Here is a 19,511-nt window from a genome sequence, read left to right on the forward strand (position 1 = left end):
TTGCCCAGGGTCACATCACTAGGAAGTGTCAGAGGCTAGCTTTGAACCCTGGACCTCCCTGTCTCTAAACCTGGCTCTCTATCCACGGAGGCAGCTAGGCACCCTAAGCTATGTGTTTTCATAGCTATTAGGTGTGCCTGCTCTTCCTCATCACCATCATGAAATAGCTGACATTTATGTAATGCTTTGAGATTAAATTTTTTTTTCCTTCCAAACAGATGTTAAGTAGGGAATATGACTATCTTTGCCCCCATTTTGCAGAAGAAAGAATTGATACTGCAACATGTAGTTGTAAAGCTAGGAAGTGTCTCAAATCTTCTGACCCCAAGATCAGTGTTCTTTCTTTTATACCAAATTACCTTTTAGCTTTTTTTTTGGGGGGGTGGGGGAGAGGAGGAATAGGGAGAGATGGTGGGGTGGAGAGAGGGATGAGTAGATGAGAAGGGGTGGATATTGCACAGAATAGGAAGGTTGAGATGACCTAGAAATTTTGTCTGGGAATTTTAAAATGGAGTGAATGAAACTAGTGTTCCACAATAGAATGGAAATGAGTAGAACACAGTAATTTTACATTTCTTTTTATGTTGATGCCTATCTTGCCCCTACTTCCCTCCCACACCTCCTCCCCAAGCACACACACACAATATGGTTTTAATAACATCTTTTTATTCAAGTATTTTGAAGGGAATTGACTCTGTGTTTCTGGTGGCTTTTAATTTTAGGAAATGGGTAATTACCGAAGCCCTGTCACAGCACAGTAACTACATAATTATATCACTTTTTAAGCAGCACATAGTTAGATTCTATATAGGATTTACCTTACTGTCAAGATGATAACCAAGAAGCAGTTTTATTTATTTTTTTTAGGTCTTTACCTCATGAATAGTTCTTGTTGTTTGCTTATCAACTTGCTCTTAATTTTTTTTTTCTTTGTGAATTCCTTGAAATGGAAGCCTCTGTTTATGTAGCACAAACATTCAATGACTCATACCATGCCCATTTCTCTGCTTTCTAATGAAAATATTTCTGTTAGGGCTTCTACCTTTAGTATGCCATCCCAACATTACTCAGGCTATGCATGTAAACAGAGTAACTGTCATGATATAATGTTCTATAAGAGAAAGATATTTTTGAATTTGTAACAGTGACCTTCTTGAATTATTACCTGAGTAAAGTCTTTTGGTTGTTTTAGAGATTTTTGAGATATTTATGCTTGCTTGCTCTGGAGTAGAAGTAAAGGTATTACCTGAAATATCTTTACCTCCCATCTTCCCTTTCCACTTCTCCCCCTTCCCATCCCCATCCCATCCCCATCCCCAGCCAACTGCAAAAGCCAGTTTGTGAAATCTGTTTTCATCTGATTTCTTTGGTGTTTTCTGTAAATATTTCATACAAACTGTCCTAATGCAGATAACTGGAGGAGCAGGGTTTGTGGGTTCTCATCTTACTGACAAACTAATGATGGATGGCCATGAGGTTACAGTTGTGGACAACTTCTTTACGGGCAGGAAAAGAAATGTGGAACATTGGATCGGCCATGAAAACTTTGAGCTAATTAACCATGATGTTGTAGAGCCCCTCTACATTGAAGGTGAGTAAACATGTGTCCTATAGTTAGACTTCTGGATAGAGTTTTCTTTTTTTGAAAAATATTTATTGATGTTCCCGTGTGTTCATCCACGCAACCTGTCCTCTTGCTAATTGCTAATAAATGTAAGCAAGTTAAAGTTATACTTATAGTTAATGATGAAGAGGCTATTTTTAAATAGCTCACCACCATATTTTGTGAAAATACATTTCTCAACAGTAGGAATTGTTTCATTCTTTGTGTTAGCATTCTAATCTCCTAGCACAGTGCTTGGCACATAGTAAAAACTTAAAACATTTTTTGATATGGTGTTAATAGAGTAATTATAAAATTATGATGAAATAATTTTTTTTATTTGTGATTATTTAATCAAATAACCGGTAGACTGAAATTTGTAGGTTTGTGTGTCATGTAAGACTTGACTATTGCAACCTATCAATAATGTTTAGAAGAGAATTAAGTATTGAGGTGATTCAGATTATTTGATGTCTCAGCTACTTGTGTGAGTTCTTGTTCCATTTGCTTTGTTTTATGGTCAGTTCATGTGTTATAAATAAGGGGAAAAATGCATTTTTGATTTTTTGATCACTTGAGTGAAAAAGGTGTTTCTCCTCTCTCTCTCTCTCTCTCTCTCTCTCTCTCTCTCTCTCTCTCTCTCTCTCTCTCTCAGCACTTGAAAGAAATTGAGGTTTGGGATATGTCCTAGAGAAGACTTTCAATTTCTTTCAGTAATTGCCAACAAATGATTAGTGTTCTCTGTAGGTTAAGCACAGCCATGGTACAGTGAAATATGTTCATAGTTAACAAAAAGTTAGCGCTTTCAGATTTATTTGACAGCTGGTGGTTTTCTTTTTTTCCTTTCCTTCATTGAGGTGGGAGGGGTTGGAATGATAAAGGAAGAAAATCTTATTCCAAAGAATATGTGTAATTAACAAGATGTTTTTTATAATCCTTTTTTCCCCCTCACAAAAACTAGTGTAAGCATGTTTAAAAACATTCTTCAGCCTTGAAAAGTTTTAGGGATTTTTGTTGATGTTCATAAATTGAATTAATGAGATAGCAATTACAATATTTCATTTTGGCACATCCAAAGCAGAGTACTTGTTTAATTCTTCTGTGAAGATGTCCTTCACCCATGCATGAAGCCCATTTGTAGATGAAAAGATGCCTGGGATTTTAGAGCTCACAGGTTATAACGATGATGTTTCAAAAACAAAGATATTATATAGATTTCTCTTTTTTTTCTTTTGTCTCCTTGTGGTACAAAGGGGCCCATAGCTACACTAAGAATTTGGTGTGGAATCAGAAAAGAAGAAAGATTTAATTAGAACCTTGCTAGGTAGGGAAAAGTTTTGGTGACTGAGTGCAGAATGGTAAATATTTAAAACCATTTGTTTGGGAGTTCAGTGATGCCATTGTCTGACCTATGCTCATTGTTGGGAATTCAAAGATGAAAAAGACATAGCTAGCTCTTCCCCTAAAAATAGTATATAGTACCTCTTTTTAGTTTATAATATAGTAGAGACAAACACAAGAATAATAAAAGTTTGTTTGAAAGAACAGGTAGCTAATAGGTGATAGGAAAGGTTAGGGTCAGTTTTATAAGATATGTGAAAATGAAGAAATTATTTGAAATTAGAGATGGGTCTTGAGGAAAGGGAAAGGTTTTTTACCAAATGGATCGTGGAGGCAGTTTGGAAGGGCTAGCGCAAGGCCACTGCAGGCATGAAGGGATAGCAAAGAAAAATACATACATGAGAGAGTGTAATGAGTTTGAGAATGTTAAATTGTTTGGTTTGTCAGGGATAGACAATAAGTAGAGAGTGATAAAAGTTCAATGGGAAAGTCTACTCGTTCACTCATCTTCAGAATTGATATAAATTAATAATGAGAGAGAATATTAAGATCAAATGGAAGTGTAAATGAGAATACAATGGGAGATGTTGGCCATTAGAATTGTATTTTCTTAGAGAGAGACTGATACATTTAGTCTACAGTAAACTATAGACATTGGACCTAGAGATCATAGAAAGATCAAAATAAAGACATAATGTCCAAATATTTTAAATCTTGTTCTTATCTTTCTCCAAGAAATATTTTTAGAGCTGTCCCAAAATAACCAAAGTAATTCTCTTGAATCTTATTCTATTCCAATGTTGACCAATGAGAGGAATAGGGGTCAATATAAAGAGGAATATTGATGAAAGGCTTGGATTATTAATACCTCAGTATTCAATGTAGGAGGCCAAAAATAAAATTGCCAAGTATACCATAATATAATACTTTAAGAATTTGAGTTGTGCTCTCTCATGAAGTTTGTAGATCTCAAAAAATACAAGATGTGTATTATAAAGGGAGGGGTTAGTTTGATTTTGAGGGGTTCAGTCTTTCAATATTGAGAGGAAAAAGGAGAGAACCTCTCTTCTCAAAGCAGGGTTCGGAGGAGACAGCAGATGTAATGGGTTGGCTCAGAGAGAGGTGAGGGAGTTTGAAGATTTTCCCCCTTCTGCCTTCCCTTCTTATCTAAGGCTGCTCTCCAAGGTTCTCTCTTGTCCCTCTTGTCCCCCCTCCACTACTCAAGACCAAAAGGTCTCCCCTTGATCTGTTCACTCACACTGAGCTTGGGAAACAGATAACTATTTTAATGTCAACTCAATCAAGGTAATACAAAGGAATAACTGGCAGTAAGGAATGGGAAAAGAAAAGTGGGTAAAGGGGGTCCCTATCTCTATCTAAACCCTTTCCCCCACCCTCCTTGTGTTTGGGGGGAACTCAGGCCTTGGCAGCCTGAGCCCCCTGAGAGAATGAATCACCCCTGAGCAACAGGAGATGAGGTAAAGTCTGCTTAGGTTTCTCTTCAGAAAGTCCCTTCAAGTGTTGGGGGGGGGGGGAAGATTTCCAGTCACCAGCAGGTGGTCCATCAGTCCCTTTTGTACTTAATGGGCGTGAAGTAAGTATTAACTGATTTGAAATCAAGCAATGCCAAATACATAGGATAATAGATCAAGAGCTAGAAGGGACCTTGGATGCCATCCAGTCATAAATCTAATGACTTAGCAAAGTATTTCCTTTTTTCTGCCAATAGAAACTTATTTTTTTCCACTACCTTACAAGCTATCAAAGATAGGGACATTCCCTTTTTTTTTTTCTCCAGACTATTGTGGGGCTTTGGGTATTCCAACAATGGAGAGGGGTGTGTGTGTGTGTGTGTGTGTGTGTGTTTTCTCAATTTTTGTACTGGACACTCAGGAATAGTAATTTCTGATGAGGAAACTGCCTACTAATTTAGATGAGCATTCTCTTTCAACACATAGTCTTAAATAGATGTCTGGCATACTGGGAGGTTTAGTGGTTTGTGCAGGGTAACATAGCCAGAATATGTCAGAGGTGGGACTCAAATGTAGATCGTCCTCTCTCTGAGGCTAGCTCTCCAGCCATGAGCAGTTGGTTGTTCAGAGATTAGAATGTTGGGCCTGAAGTTAGGAAGACTTCCTGAGTTCAAATCTACCTCAGACACTTACCAGCTGTGTCACTGGGGAAAAGTTCCTTAAAAAGGAAATGGCAAACCACTTTTGAATCTCTGCCAAGAAAGCCCCAAATGGGGTCATGACTGAAAACGACTGAAAAACAGCTCTATCCCTGATGACACCATGCTGGTTCTTATCTAGGTATGTTCATAGATATGTGTATATTCTTCTGTGGGTGGTACTACTGTATTAGTGGGCTATCTGAGAAGGTGCTGAGTTTGGAGGGTCCCCCTCCTTGTATTTATTTTTAATATAGTACTGCTTGGAGGAAGAGAGGGAGAAAATTTTGATCACATAATTTAGGAAAACTTGAGTGGAAATTTGTTATTATGTGAAATTGGTAAATAAATATAAAAAAGAAAAATATATAGTACTATATTTTACTTTACATTCAGCCATTCATGAATGGAACTTACTGGATGGGGAGAGAATATTATACTGTTCTTGTTTTCTAACTCATTTTCAGGGGGCAAGACATTTCTAATTTTAATTAGCCCTCATGCCATCATTGTGGAAGTAAAGTAGTTTGGATGTCTGACTAGAGCCTTAATGGCCTCTGGCACGGGGGCCAAGTTGAGGCTTTCAGCCGAGAGGAATCAGTGGGGTGTTGCACAAGAGACCATCTATTTTTATGTGTGTCTTCTCCTTGTATGATAGGAAATAAGCCGATTTTACTGTCCTCACATTCTGAACAGTAGCTCTGGTGGGATACTCAGAGAATTTTCCCTTCTAAGTTTTTTGCAGTTTTCCTTCCAGATTTTAATAAAATGCTTTGTTTGCATTGACTTCAGCCAGTATTACAGTGTACTCTATAAGAAACCACAAATAGTCCATATATGGGGAGGCCTTTTCCCCCCAGAATTATTGGCAGTACCTCCACAAGGCATACCTCTCATATCTGTGTGGTCCACACCATCCGTTTTTCCTTGCCTCCTCCCCTTCACTTGCTAACACAAAAGGAACAAAACTCCTGTGTTCTTGTAGTGTTTTCTGAACTATTTTGAGCAGTTCTGTGAAAAGGTAAAAATGAGCATGTCTTTAAGAGGTTAACTAAACTAATTTAAAATTCTTCAGTTTCATTCCCTGAGGGTCATAATTTTGCTAGCTAAAATTACCAGACATTGCGAATGGGCAGTGCTTCCAGAAGGTTCATTTAGCGGTCAGTAGCATTGGAGGGAAGGAAACTTGTAGCAAATGACTGGTACATACCTGTCCATTCCCTTCCACTTCCATCCTTCCCTCCTTCTTGGCCCCATCCCCCCACCATCTACTTCAGGTTCATTTTTCATTTTTATTGCAGGCTGAAATATAAACAGTTGACATGGTATGGAGCTAATTCTAGACTGGCAGAGTTAGCACTGCTGCTTTATTTACATTCCAGTTCATTGTTATTAATATGATTTAGTCCTAACATTGGAGCAGCCTTCCTTGATAATTTAAAGGGTTTTTTTTTCTTTTCTTTTCTCATTTCTCCTCTTCATAATCCCTTAAGAGATTAATTCATCAACCAGAGTTATAATAATGTCCTTTTAAGGACAGGATTTGGGGTAAAACTGCCTCTCCCCCCCCCCCCCCTTTTATCTACAAGGGCAGAGAAATTTACTTTGGAAAAGAAAGGTTGCATATTCATTCACTGAGCTAGGTACTCTAAGGAGAAGAGCAAGATTAGCAATAATTTCCACAATTTCGCAAAAAGCCCATTTCCAGGAATTTACAGGAGACAAAAATCTAAGAAAAGAGGCATCAAAAACAACAAAAAGAGAAAAGAAAAAAAATAGGAAGATATAGTGGAGAAGTGTCAGCGTCAGTGGAAAGAGAAGAGTTTGAAATCAGAAGCATTTTGGGTTCTAGTCCCATATATGGCACTTAGTCATCATATCACTGGAGCAGAAGTCAAATGACTTCTCTGAGCTTCAATTTTCTCATCTGTAAAATAATGATTGCATGGTCATTAGAGATTCGTTGGCCCAACTCCTTCATTTTACAGTTAAAAAAAACTGAGGTGGTGACCAGGCTTAGGTTGCCCAAGGAGCAAACATCTTACCCAGGTTCTCTCACTCCAAAGACAGCCAGTCTTTCCTTCTGTACCACTTTGCTTCTCAATTATAATACTAGTATTTATCTCACAGCATCGTGATGATGATCAAATGAAGTTTTTTAAACTTAATTTTATTAATTAACTTAATTATTATATTATTAAATTATATTTTAAATATTATATCATATTAATAAATATTAACTATTATATTAAATTATAATTAACTTAATTTTAACAAATTTTTTAAATCCTGTTTCAATTCTAAGATCAAGTGAAACAAGACTAAGTGACTTACCCAGGATTACATTGCTAGTAAGTATCTGAGGACAGATTTGAACCCAGGTCCTCCCAGCTTCAGAGCTATAACTCTATCCACTGTACCACCTACCTATCAAAAATCACTTGGCTTTTATTGTTTTTTCAAAAACATTTGTTTCCATGGTACTCTCATTCTTCTTGAATAGGTTGGATAAAAATTGATTTGTTAAGCTTTCTGGAACAGTGCTGTAGGGATGCCTTCTGTGTAGTTAGGGAGTATCAGCAGTGGCTTATCGTTCTGCCTACAACCAAGCTATGAAATAGGGAACTGAGAAATCAGGATGAGAATAGTGTTAGCTGAAAAATTGCCATTCCACAGATGACGCCATAGACTTATTCTGCAAGAAGGCGTATGGTTCGATGGGTCGCCCATGTTCTCCAGGTTGGCTTGTTAATCATTTTCCACCATTGTAATATTTAGGGGAAAGTTTTCTTCCCAGCAGACTTCCCTTGCTGCTTTTCCTTTCTAACTTTGCATGCATTATTCCTTTAAACACGTGAAATGTATTTAATATTCATTCCTAAATCACAGAATCTGTGAGTTGGAAGGGACCTGAGAAGCTATCTACTCTAACACTTACAGGAAAGGAACCTTTACCATTATAATATCTTACAAGAATAGTCCAGCCTCAGTCATTTATACAGAATATCAAGAAACTTTTAGAGTCAGTTCTTATAGGAACAGAAGGAAATTGCTTTGTGTAGGGTGGGAAGAAAGCCAAAGCTGTTAGATCTGCCTTAATTATATATGAAGGTTTATCATTAAGACTCATGGTAGGGGGCTTGGTGGAAGTGGGGGTCAGACTCAGAGATGGGAGGGTCTGGTCTCCAATCTAGTCTCAGATACTTCCTGGCTGTGTGACTCTGAGCAAGATACTTTACACCCATTGCCTAGCACATGCCCTTTTGTCTTAGCATTGTTACTAAGACAGAAAATATGGTTTAAAAAGAAAAAAAAAACACTGGTGGTAATTTTTAGAGGCTTTTGCCAATTCATTCTAAATTGAGAGCACCTGGGAGGCATAACAAGCAAGAATGATGTGGGATATTTACTTGAAACATTGTCAAGGAAACTAATTTTATGATGAAACCCAAATGTTTGCTATTCAAATTTACTTTTAATTATCTATAAAGCTAAGCAAAAGAATGTGTACCTAGGTGGCACAGTGGATAGAGTGCCCACCCTGGGGTTAGGAAGACTTATCATCTTGAATTCAACTCTTACCTCCCCTGGACAAGTCATTTAACCCTGTTTGCCTCTATTTCCTTGCCTGTAAATGAGCTGAAGAAGGAAATGACAAATCACTCCAATATCTTTGCCACTAAAATCCCAAATGGAGTCTCAGAGTCAGAAAAGGCTTTTGGATGAAGCCAGTCTGTTAGAAAATTCACATTGTAAGCCTTCAGATCTAAGCAGAAGTTAAATTCTTCTAAAGAGCTTCTTTCTGTTACTTGTTCTTAAGCTCATGGCCCACCCCCCCTTTTTTTTTACTCAAAAAAAAGTATTATAAAATAAAATATTTTTTACTGAAAAAAGTATTATTCAATTAACTCTATTGGGCTGATTTTTTTTAAAAGTCCCATTTCAAAATATCGTTCTCTGCTTGGGCAGGTCCTGTCTTAACAGTTTGCTTGTGGACTGGCTTCTGGGTTTTTAAATGAGCAAGAATTTCATATGAAAATTGGTTCTGCCCTTTGTTTAGTCTAGAGGGGTAGCTTAAGAGCTCTGTTATATTTCATGGCTCACAGATTTCTAGAGGAGGCGTAAATGGATCCAAACAAAACCTTGGCTGTGCCAATTTGAAATATAGGGAAGCCTTTCTTTGATGTTTAGTTTTTAAAAATATATCCATAAAATCAGCCTTCTCCAGAATCTTTGTCTTCAGCTTTGACTTTTTAACATCCTCTTGATAATTCTAGCCAGCAGAGATAATGATCATATTGGATATACTGACCTTGTAAATTAATTAAATAAAAAAAAAATTTAAAGTGTAGTCCTGTCGATTTTTGTTTTTATTATTATTTTTTAAACCCTTGGCTTCTGCTTTAGAATTAATACTGTATATTGGTTCTGAGGCAGAAGAGTGTTAAAAGCTGGGCAATGGAGTTAAGTGAGCTGCTCGGTGTTACATACATATCTGATACTACATTTAACCCCAGGACCTCCCTTATCTAGGCCTGATTCTCAGTCCACTGAGCCACCTTGCTACTGCCGATTTTTTGTCTTTATAATTACGTCACATTTGAACAGCACATCCCAAACTAATTTGACCATCAAAGAATATTGGGCTCAAAATACATTCATGGTGGTGTGGCATTTTCCTCCCTGTATAATGTTAAGCAACTCATTATACTCACCAGAACTCGTGTTCTCTCAACTATAAAATGTATCAGTTGATGTCCTTTGAGGTACTTTTTGGGTCTAGATCTGCAGTCCTCTAAATAAGAAGACCTGAGACCTCTGACACTCAGAGTGTCAGCTTGGAGAAGTCACTGACCCTGTGTGGGCCTCGGCTTCCTTCTCTAATATAAGGTGGTTGGTTTATGTGACAGCAAACATCCCTTCCAGTTCTAAAGTAGCCTGAGATAAGGGATCCTATAAAGTTGGTGTGTAGGTGCCAAGAAGATGGGAAACCCTTAATAAAAAGAAGTTCCTGAAAATTTTAGAGCAAAATTGATAAAGTTAAATTTTTCTTAAATGATAGATCAAAGAGTTTTGCATTATAAAAATTTTGGTGCATACCTAATTTTATAGTAAATATCTTCAAGGTTAAAAATATATTGGACATCAACATCTTTGCACTCGATGCCAGAATTCCATGAAGTGTGGTTTGGAAATGTTGACCTAAAGAATTGAGAAGAGTATTCATAAAAGCCAAAATATATTTTACAGATGCTGCCAATGGAAGGAAATTTGAGCCTTCCTTTCTCAAATGCCAATCCTACCTCCCTAAGCTGGTCTCTTTAGCATGCCAGTGAATTCAGGAATTGAGAGCCTACCTCATCAGGCTCTTGTTGCCATAGAAGACCTCTTCTGAAATATATTTTTCTGAATAATCACATGTCCCAGCTGAAGGCTTACCTTCTCTGAGAAGCTTTTCCCAGTTTTTTTTTAAACCCTTACCTTCTTTCCTAGTAGCAGCTCTTAAGACAGAAGGGCAAATGGGATTAAGTGACTTGTCCAGGGTTACTTCCCTCTAAAATGATTCTTCCCTGAGGCCTCCAATTAGAGAGACATTTGTACTTCCTTTTGAAGAGGACCAGTGGCATCATAGGGTGATTTCTTGACATGTGCATGGATTGAATTTAAATGAGGCAGAAGTGCACAAAGTTATCAGCCTCACTCTTTCTTCCAGAGTCATCCAAGACCAGTGGCAAGACAAAAATCAGGACAACTGGTCAAGGTCCAGAATGAGGGAATGACCTTACAGTCTTTGGTGTCTGACTAAGCCCCAGGCGCTCCACAGGGTCTGCTTCAGCTGCCTACATGGCTGTTGGAACAAGTTGTTCTCATTCACCTATACTACAAGTTTTCACTTGCTTGGGGAAGAAGCCTCCATAAGTTTGAGACCTGCTAGTTACCCTTAGCCTGCATGCCAAGAGGGTTTTACCATGGCTTAGCCTCTTGGAGCCACATATGAGAGCTGGGTGATAGATATTTGCCATTAAGTATCCCTAAAAAGAGGTTGGCAAGCCCTCACACCAGAGGTGCTAGTCCTCCCTGACACTCCTCCAATTAGAGGAAACTCAATAGAGTCAGCTCACTTCATTTTTGGACAACTTTAATGGTTGAAAATTTTTAAAATAAATCAGTCCTAAAACTCCCACTCAGACAAGAGATTTTCCCTTCCTCAGCCTTCTGGAGCTAAGCCAAATACTGAATAAACAAATGAAAACACATTTAAGCACTTCCCATGTGCCAGTCTCCCAAGGTACATATACAAAAGACTGTCTTTCCCTCTAAAAGCTTACATTTTAATAGAAGACAGCATATATAGAGGAGATATAGCCAGGGAGGCTTATCTTGAAATTGAAATAAATTGGTATACTCTTTCTAGGAGCAATGAGAGATTTAATTATGTTCCACAACTAGAAGGGGAGGGGAGGTACCATGTAGGTGGCAAGAAATAGTCAAAGAATACATATGTGTGTGATAGTTTGTGAGGAATCTGGAGAATGAAATATCCGGAGCTTTGGGCCTTGAACAACTGAGGCATCCCCTACTCAATTTAGTAGGGACTTCAGGGTTAGAATTCTGGAACATGTAAAGGTTAAGTCTTCCCTGGCTTGGTTTCTGGACCAGTTAGCATGACAAAAAGGGGAAGACAAGTCTTGGCAGTTAACCCAGTAATCCTTTAGGCATTTGAACATAATTACCATGTCTCTTAAGTCTCCTTTCCTGGCTGACATCAAGTTGCTTCAAGTGATAACATATATGGCAGGCATAGTCTCCCATCCTTTGGCCATTGTAGTCACCTTTACTTGGGTAAACTGTAGCTGATCTGTATCTTTTCTAAAATGTGATATGTCGTAGATGTGATCTGACCAAGATTTGATAGTAATACTATATGAATCTCCTTCATTCTGAACCCTAAGTTCTTCTCCGTGTAACTTCGGATAGCATTTACTTTTGGGGCTACTCAATCACATGACTGTGCTCTACCATTGAACCCCTCCCTGGTATTTTTCATAACAATGGCTGTCTAACCATATTTCTTCCATCTTATATTTTTGAAGGTGAAATTGTTCATCTGAACATAGAACTTTCACATTTATCACTCTTGCATTTTATTTTATTCAATTTAATAACCCACCGTTCTAGCCTGCCAGGTTCCTTTTGAATCTTGACTCTGGTCCAGTATGCTAACTACCTCTCCACACCTTGTGTTATTGAAGATTTAACAAGCATGCTATTTATGTTTTCATCTAATTACTGATAAAACATGATTAAGAGCACAGGGTCAAAGACAGATCCTTTGGATGCTCCAAAGAAGACCACCTGCAAATTTGGCCCTAGCCAATTAATGACTGCTTTTTTGTTTTGGAATTTCAAATTATTCTTATTCACCTAGCCAGTGGAATTTCCAGATCCAAAAAGTACTATTACTTAATCCACAGACCTCCACTTTGTTGACAGGAATGACATGGCATTGTCAACTTTTGACTGGATTACTGTGTCAACAGCATTTCCCCTATCTTCCAGCCTCGCCACATAGTAGAGAAGGAAAGGAGGGGGAAGTCTTTTACAACTTGGTTTGTCTTAAATTATAACAAGGAATTTTTGCACCTGTGCAAATACTACAAGTTATGCCCAGCTTGAAACAAATGGCACAAAAAGTCTCCTCACTTGGCAAGGTGTGTATATAGGTAGAGAAGGAATTCACCCCACTAGACGTTAAGCTCTTTTATTTCTACACTGCTGAAAGCAGTGAAGTCTCAAAAATTAAAGCCCTAATTGCTCTGCCCTCTGAACAACCCTGCCTTGTTTGCACAAAGTTATGCTGGTTTTTACTCAGCAGAGCTTTCTTTTCTAAATGCTTACAAGCAATTTCTTTAGAATATTTCCTAGAATTTTACCAGAAGTCAATCACTAGCTTACGGTTTTATAGACTCTTGCCTCTTGCTCTTTTTTTTTTTAAACCTAGACATTTGCCCTTCTCACGGGTTGTGGTAACCTTTCTAATTCTCCGTACATACATATATTTCAGAGATCACTGACAGTGGCTCTGCAGTCATATCTGCCAGTTTTTTCTCAGAATATAAAATGTAATTTAATCTAGTATTGCCAGGAAAATAAGATAGAGGGTAATAAACAGAGAAAACAGAAAAGACATGATAGAAACCTGCATCCTGACTATGGAGCTATTATTTGTCTCTGTTATCTGAGGATAAACAGGTGGCATATGGTAATCACCGCTGTAGCAAGAGATGTGTTTTTAAGCCTAGAACTTCAAGTCCCCCAAAACAGTAGATTTATTTACAAGGCAATTTCAGAGATTAAGAGCATTTTTAGAAGTGATTGTAATTTTGTTGTTGTTGTTGATTGCTATGTGGCGGGGAGGAGGGAGAGAAGGTGGATATGATTCAGTGAATTCAATGTCATTTCTGTTTTCATTGCAATTGCCATTTCTACTAAGACAGGACGTCCCTGAAGTCCTAGTGCAATTTAAAATGTTCATATCTTCAAATTGCACTAATACTTTAGGTACATACACACTGTAAAAGAGCAACTGGAACAAATAGGAGTGGATGAAGTGAAGCTGATGAATAGAGACAGGAAAGCCAGAGAGACACCTTCATGGGGTGGCTTATGGTCAGGGGGAGCAGTGTTGAGAGTTTAGAAAGGGAAGCTGGAGCCATAGCATAGCCTTAAGCACCAGGATAAAAGGTTTGGATTGTTAGTCTTTATGTCAGTAGGAAGGCTTGGTGCAATGGAAGAAGCTCCACCTTTGGAGTTGAAGGACCTTGGTTCAAATCTTGACCTACTACCTGTGTGACCTTAGAGGAGTCACTTAATTTCTGTGGAACTCAGTTTCTACAAGAAGAGGAGGGGGCTGTTGAAGTAGCTGGATTTTCAGAGCCTCCTCAAGCTTTCCATCCATGACCCTGTGATTGTGAAGTGAGGTGATCAGAAACTGTACACTAGGAAGCTTAATTTGGCAGCACAGTTTAGGATAAATTGGACAAAGAGAAGCCCACTTATAGAAAAGTACAGCACACTTCAGGGATAAAATATTGAGAAGTCTCAATTCAGGAGGGTACAGTTGGTGGGGTGTGGGGGAAGAGAGATTCTGAAAGCTCTTAGAAGTCAGTAAGGGGACAAGAGGAGTAAGAGAGAAGGCCAAGATGCCACTGATACTCTAATAAGAGGGAATGAGTAATGGTGGTGCTATTAGAAATAAGGAAGGATCAGAGGTGTCAAACTCACAATCAGCCTACTGGATCTGGCCAACAAAACGTACAAGTGCCACTGGGAATTTGATTAAAATATAATAAAAATAATGCAGCATAGGTGTTAATTTGTAGTTTTCTTAGTCAGTATGTGGCAGCCAGGATGCCTTTCAATTTGAGTCTTAACACCACTGTTGTTTGATGGGATCCAAATAAATATATTTATATCAGTGTCATTTGCCCTCAAAGAAAGTAGGGCAGCAAAATCCTAACTGATTTGTGCTAGGAACTACTTCTGATTATTGGTAGTTGATGATTTATTGGATCAATAAGCTTGTAAGAAAAAAAGCAAATAAAAGAGTGGAACACATTAGAATTTAAATGGCCTTGGCATTTATAGTTTTATAAGTCATCCTATCTCCTAACAGTAATCGCAACATCTCCCCTTTTGGGTAAAGAAAAGATTAAAATTACATAAAAATTATTTTCCCTTTTATGTCTACTTGCTTGTCTCTTTTTCTTCACGAATTGAAAACACACTTTTCTTTATATACAAGTGACCACTACTGTTCCTGGAAAATCATTTTACTTTTTGTTTCAAACATTTTAATTGGGTTTAAGATTACTCCATCCAAAAATACTCATTATCCAAATTAACTTCAATTTCAGGAAAACAAGACTTTATGACAAACATACTCAGTAAGCTTTGGTTGGTGATATTTGCCTGCTTTTTTGTGTAAAACATCTCTGTAAACAGTTATTTTTATGACTAATAAAATATTAGAAAGTACAGTCTGGACAAAGGGATTAACCAACTTAATGAAACCTTTGTTGTAAAATCTTGAGATTTTTATAGGTCTCTGGAAATTATGTTTTCATCATTTTCTCTCTCATAGTGGACCAGATTTATCATCTAGCATCTCCTGCTTCTCCTCCAAACTATATGTACAATCCTATCAAGACATTAAAGACCAACACAATTGGTACATTAAATATGTTGGGTAAGTTGAAATTAATTACTTATTTCTTTTATTAGACATATTTATTTAACAAGATCTGAATGTACTTTGGTTGTGCTTTTTTATTTTTATCCTTTACCTTTTGTCTTAGAATCAGTGTTGTGGATTGGTTCCAAGGTAGAAGAATATTAAGGACTATGCAGTAGGGATTAAGTGACTTTCCCAGAGTCACACAGCTAGGAAGTGGCTGAGGCCACATTTGGATCTCTAGGTCTGGCTCTCAATCCACTGAGCCACCCAGCTGCCCCACTACACTATGTGTTCTGACTCAGGATTTTATCTCAGGCATGAAATGTCTTTCCTCATTATGTTGTAGATAGCACTCTTGACTGCTGGCTTATTTTCTAAGACTAATTTATTTCTAATATAATCCCTATCATCCTTATGTTACTACAGTGTCTTTCTTACTAAGTAACAATTTTCACAGTGGAGCAACATACCAGCATTCTAAAAGCGGGTTTTAGGGTAGCTGGGTGGCTCAGTGGATGAAGAGTCAGACCCAGAGTTGGTAGAGCCTGGGTTCAAATCTGGCCTCAGACATTTCCTAGCTGTGTGACCTTGGGCAGGTCACCTACCCCCAATTGCCTAGCCTTTGCTACATCTTCTACCTTGGAACCAGGACCCAGTTTCCATTCTCCAACAGTAGGTAAGGGTTTAAAAAGCATGTGTCTGCCCTCAAGGGGATGCCTCTGAAAGTAGTCTCAGCCATCCCTTTGCCCTCTACAACTTTACAGATCATTAGAGAAACTATCCAGTGCCAGAAACAAACCCTGTGCCTTCCATCTTATAATTGCAAAGAAGTACTCATGACTTTAAGCCTCAGATCTAGATTGACACAGTGCCATGGATGTGTGGGTGTTAAATGGGGATTATTTAAAGTGGAGGAGGAGAAACTGTCTGATTGTTAGAACAGGTAGGTCGAAACTGATCTGTTTTACCTGATTCTAGACTAAGATATATATTAGCAGTAAAATATTTTAATGGGGGTATTGGTGCCCTTTTTTACAGAAGAAAGATAAGGTTAGCATTTTTGTAAAGTCACATTTATATCTAAATGTGCTTAGCTCTATTATTAATGTATATAGTGATCAAATAAAGGTTGTTGTTTATTTCTCTCCCTTTAAAAATTACTTTTCCATGGTTCCATAATTTCATGGTTTTTCCCACACCTCTTTCCCCCTCCTGGAGCTGACAAGCAGTTCCACCGGGTTATACATGTATCATTGTTCAAAACCTATTTCCATGTTATTCATATTTGCCAGAGTGATCTTTTCACACACCCCTCCCCCACATTGAACCATGTGATTGATAATGTTTTTCTTCTGAGTTTCTGTTCCCACAGTTCTTTCTCTGGATGTGGATGTTTATTCTGCTTTTTAAAAAGACACATCAAAGTTTTCAAACACTTGGATTTCCTAAACAAATGGCCACAGAAAAAAATTCCTTAATTATGGTTTTATTTTATTAAAGTATTTTGGGGGGGGAGGCAAATTAAGAATTATGAAAGTATTGACAAAATAAATATAAATACACATTCCATTTCAGGCCCTCTAGTCGAAACAACACTAATTGACTTGCCCGGGATCACATAGGTATCCAATGGCAGAACTAGAATTTGGACCTTGGGCCTTCTGCCTCAAAAAGGGTGAGGTGGATACTAGTAAGAGCAGTCAGGGGAAAATGGACCTTGAGGCCTCTTGATGAAAGATTGGGCTTAGTTAATGTGCTATGAGTTTCAGGTGATTGTCTCACTTGGTTTCTCCTTGTGGTCAGTGTCCTCTGTAGCCAGAAAAAATTAGAGCCTTGCCAGCTAAAAAATGCTAACTTTTTGAAAAATGAACCACCTGTCATGAAATGGAGTTCACCATTCTGTTCCCTGGGGAAATGAATAGAAAAGGACTTTTTGTTTTGTTTTGTTTTGTTATTCACTTCATATTCTTATTTGAAAAAAAAAAAAAGGAATTTGAGCAGGAGGTATCAGTCCCTTCTACAGATACCAGGTAGATCAGATAACATGGCATGCTTTTCTCTGTCTACTTCCATGTCTACTTGGTGGCTGTGAAATGGAGGAGACTGCTCCAGCCTCTTCTGTGCCTTATCACTAGCCTTGGGTGCAGCATAAGCCTGTTAGTTCTGAGCTAGGAGTTATAGTGTCTCTCTCCATCAGGAATATAAGTCTAATGGGGAATGTGGAAATAGGTATTTCCTGAAAAGCACTGACCTATATCAGACTACTTATCACCATAGAGAGAGTGGAGAGGGAGAGAATCTGAATAGAAAAATGTCACAAAACAATTGTCAAAAATGGTTTTTACATATAATTGATGAAAATAAAAATTAACAACAAAAATAAAGAATATAACCCTTAATATCCCTTGACTGGTATGGGGTTGCATGTTGTTCTTACAGAGAGAACAAGAGCAGGACATTGAGTTCTGGATGGATATAAAAGGAGTTTTGTTTTGAAGCAAGATTAGTCAAAAAGGGCTTGCCTTCTCCCAAAATGGCCTTTCCCCTAGTAATGAACCACCACTTCCCCAACTTTACATGAATCCTCTTTGATTCTGCTCTATGCGGTCTCTTTGCATCTTGTCATGTAAACACTTTGTAACCAGCATTTCCTTGACTTCAATATCAAAAATGTTTATCTTGATGTTTCTGGAGTCAGTTTCCAACTCTGTACCATCAAAATCCATGGTGTTCTTTTTATGTATTCCCATTTTTAGGCTTGGCAAAACGTGTTGGAGCACGTCTTCTTCTGGCCTCCACTTCTGAAGTATATGGAGGTAAGATGGGGGCAACTTGTGCCTTGAGGTTAGGGTGGGAGTCATCCCTACCAAAACTTCCTAAATTTGGTAGGAAAATTCCATGCTGGAATTCTGAGGTTCCATCTCAGAAGGATGGAATCCATATCTGAAGAAGGAGCCTGGGGGGCAGCTGGGTAGCTCAGTGCATTGAGAGCCAGGCCTAGAGCTGGGGAGGTCCTAGGTTCAAATCTGACCTCAGTGACCCTGGGCAAGACCCTTAACCCCCGTTGCCCAGCCCTTACCACTCTTCTGCCTTGGAGCCAATGCACAATATTGATTTCAAGATGGAAGCTAAGGGTTAAAAATAAAAAGGAGCCTGCATTTATTATTATTATTTTGTCACTGCTAGCATTAGCAACAGAGAGAGAAACATTTATTTGTTAAACGGACAAGAGGCTCTGAAGGCTTGACAGTCACCCCAGAAGCAGTCTTGTAGCCAGAAAGAACATGATTTTAAACTATGTCTGCTAGGGTATCCCCAGTAGAGATTTCACCATCCCCAAGCCTAGGGCAAAAGGGCTTGGATAAGCAAAGCAGGAGGAGAATGTTAATGACCATACCTTCCCAAGGTTCCAATAGCTCTAAGGCTCTTCTCCTGACGAACCCTTTTCTTGCCATCCCCGTCCCCTCACTTTGCCTGCTTGTACCTTTTTTCTACTTCCTTGACTGATTTCTGGAATGATGTAAGAAGACACAGAAAAGAGGAGACCCGGCGAAAACCAGGGAAGACAGGTGCATGTTGTGCATCTTCATTTGTTGAGTGAGAACATGATAATAATGGGGATTGGCTCTTAAAAATCCCTTCAAGAGTGGTCAGGGAGAACCTGGATCCTTCTTCAGGCAATGGCAATAAATCTTTGTCTCTTTTAGTAAGCACTCTAAGATGTCTAAAAGAGCCTTCTGTAGTTTGCACCTCTCATGAAAATGTTTTACCCTCAAAAAGCATTCTCATCATCCCTTCCTCGGACCTACCTTTGTCACAACACAGTGATGTAGGTAATAGAAGAAATGTCATAGAAACAAAGGCAGCGTTTGGGCTGCATTTAAATTCATAGTAAAAGTATCCTCTTTTCAATCCTGCACTGATGTCTTCTTATTGTGTGTGCGGAGGTGACCCTGGGTTCCCAGAGGCTACATCAGGGGAAAGCAGTTATAGCAGCTTCTCTTATGCAGGAAAAGTTTCAAGTATGAACCTAGCAACCGACAGGGATCAGATGAACTATTTGTAGCAAATCACGATTAGCATCAAAGGAGGAGGGAACTCTAGTACCAGTGAAAGCATAGCATTGCAAGGTTTTCATCTTCACAGAGCTGGAGTGTTCA

General features: G+C 38.4%; 1 protein-coding gene across 2 annotated transcripts in view; it reads left to right on the forward strand.

Moving 5' to 3' along the window:
- UXS1 (UDP-glucuronate decarboxylase 1) overlaps positions 1 to 19,511 on the forward strand; it is a 143,903-nt gene that overhangs the window by 80,581 nt on the left and 43,811 nt on the right. For both annotated transcript variants that reach the window (XM_007501194.3, XM_007501195.3), the window contains exons 6-8: positions 1,411 to 1,591; positions 15,259 to 15,363; positions 18,108 to 18,167. In XM_007501194.3, the coding sequence (XP_007501256.1) occupies positions 1,411 to 1,591; positions 15,259 to 15,363; positions 18,108 to 18,167 (346 nt within the window). The remainder of the gene's footprint in view (positions 1 to 1,410; positions 1,592 to 15,258; positions 15,364 to 18,107; positions 18,168 to 19,511) is intronic.

The sequence above is a fragment of the Monodelphis domestica genome, chromosome 8 (genome assembly GCF_027887165.1).
Source record: "Monodelphis domestica isolate mMonDom1 chromosome 8, mMonDom1.pri, whole genome shotgun sequence".
NCBI lineage: Eukaryota > Metazoa > Chordata > Mammalia > Didelphimorphia > Didelphidae > Monodelphis > Monodelphis domestica.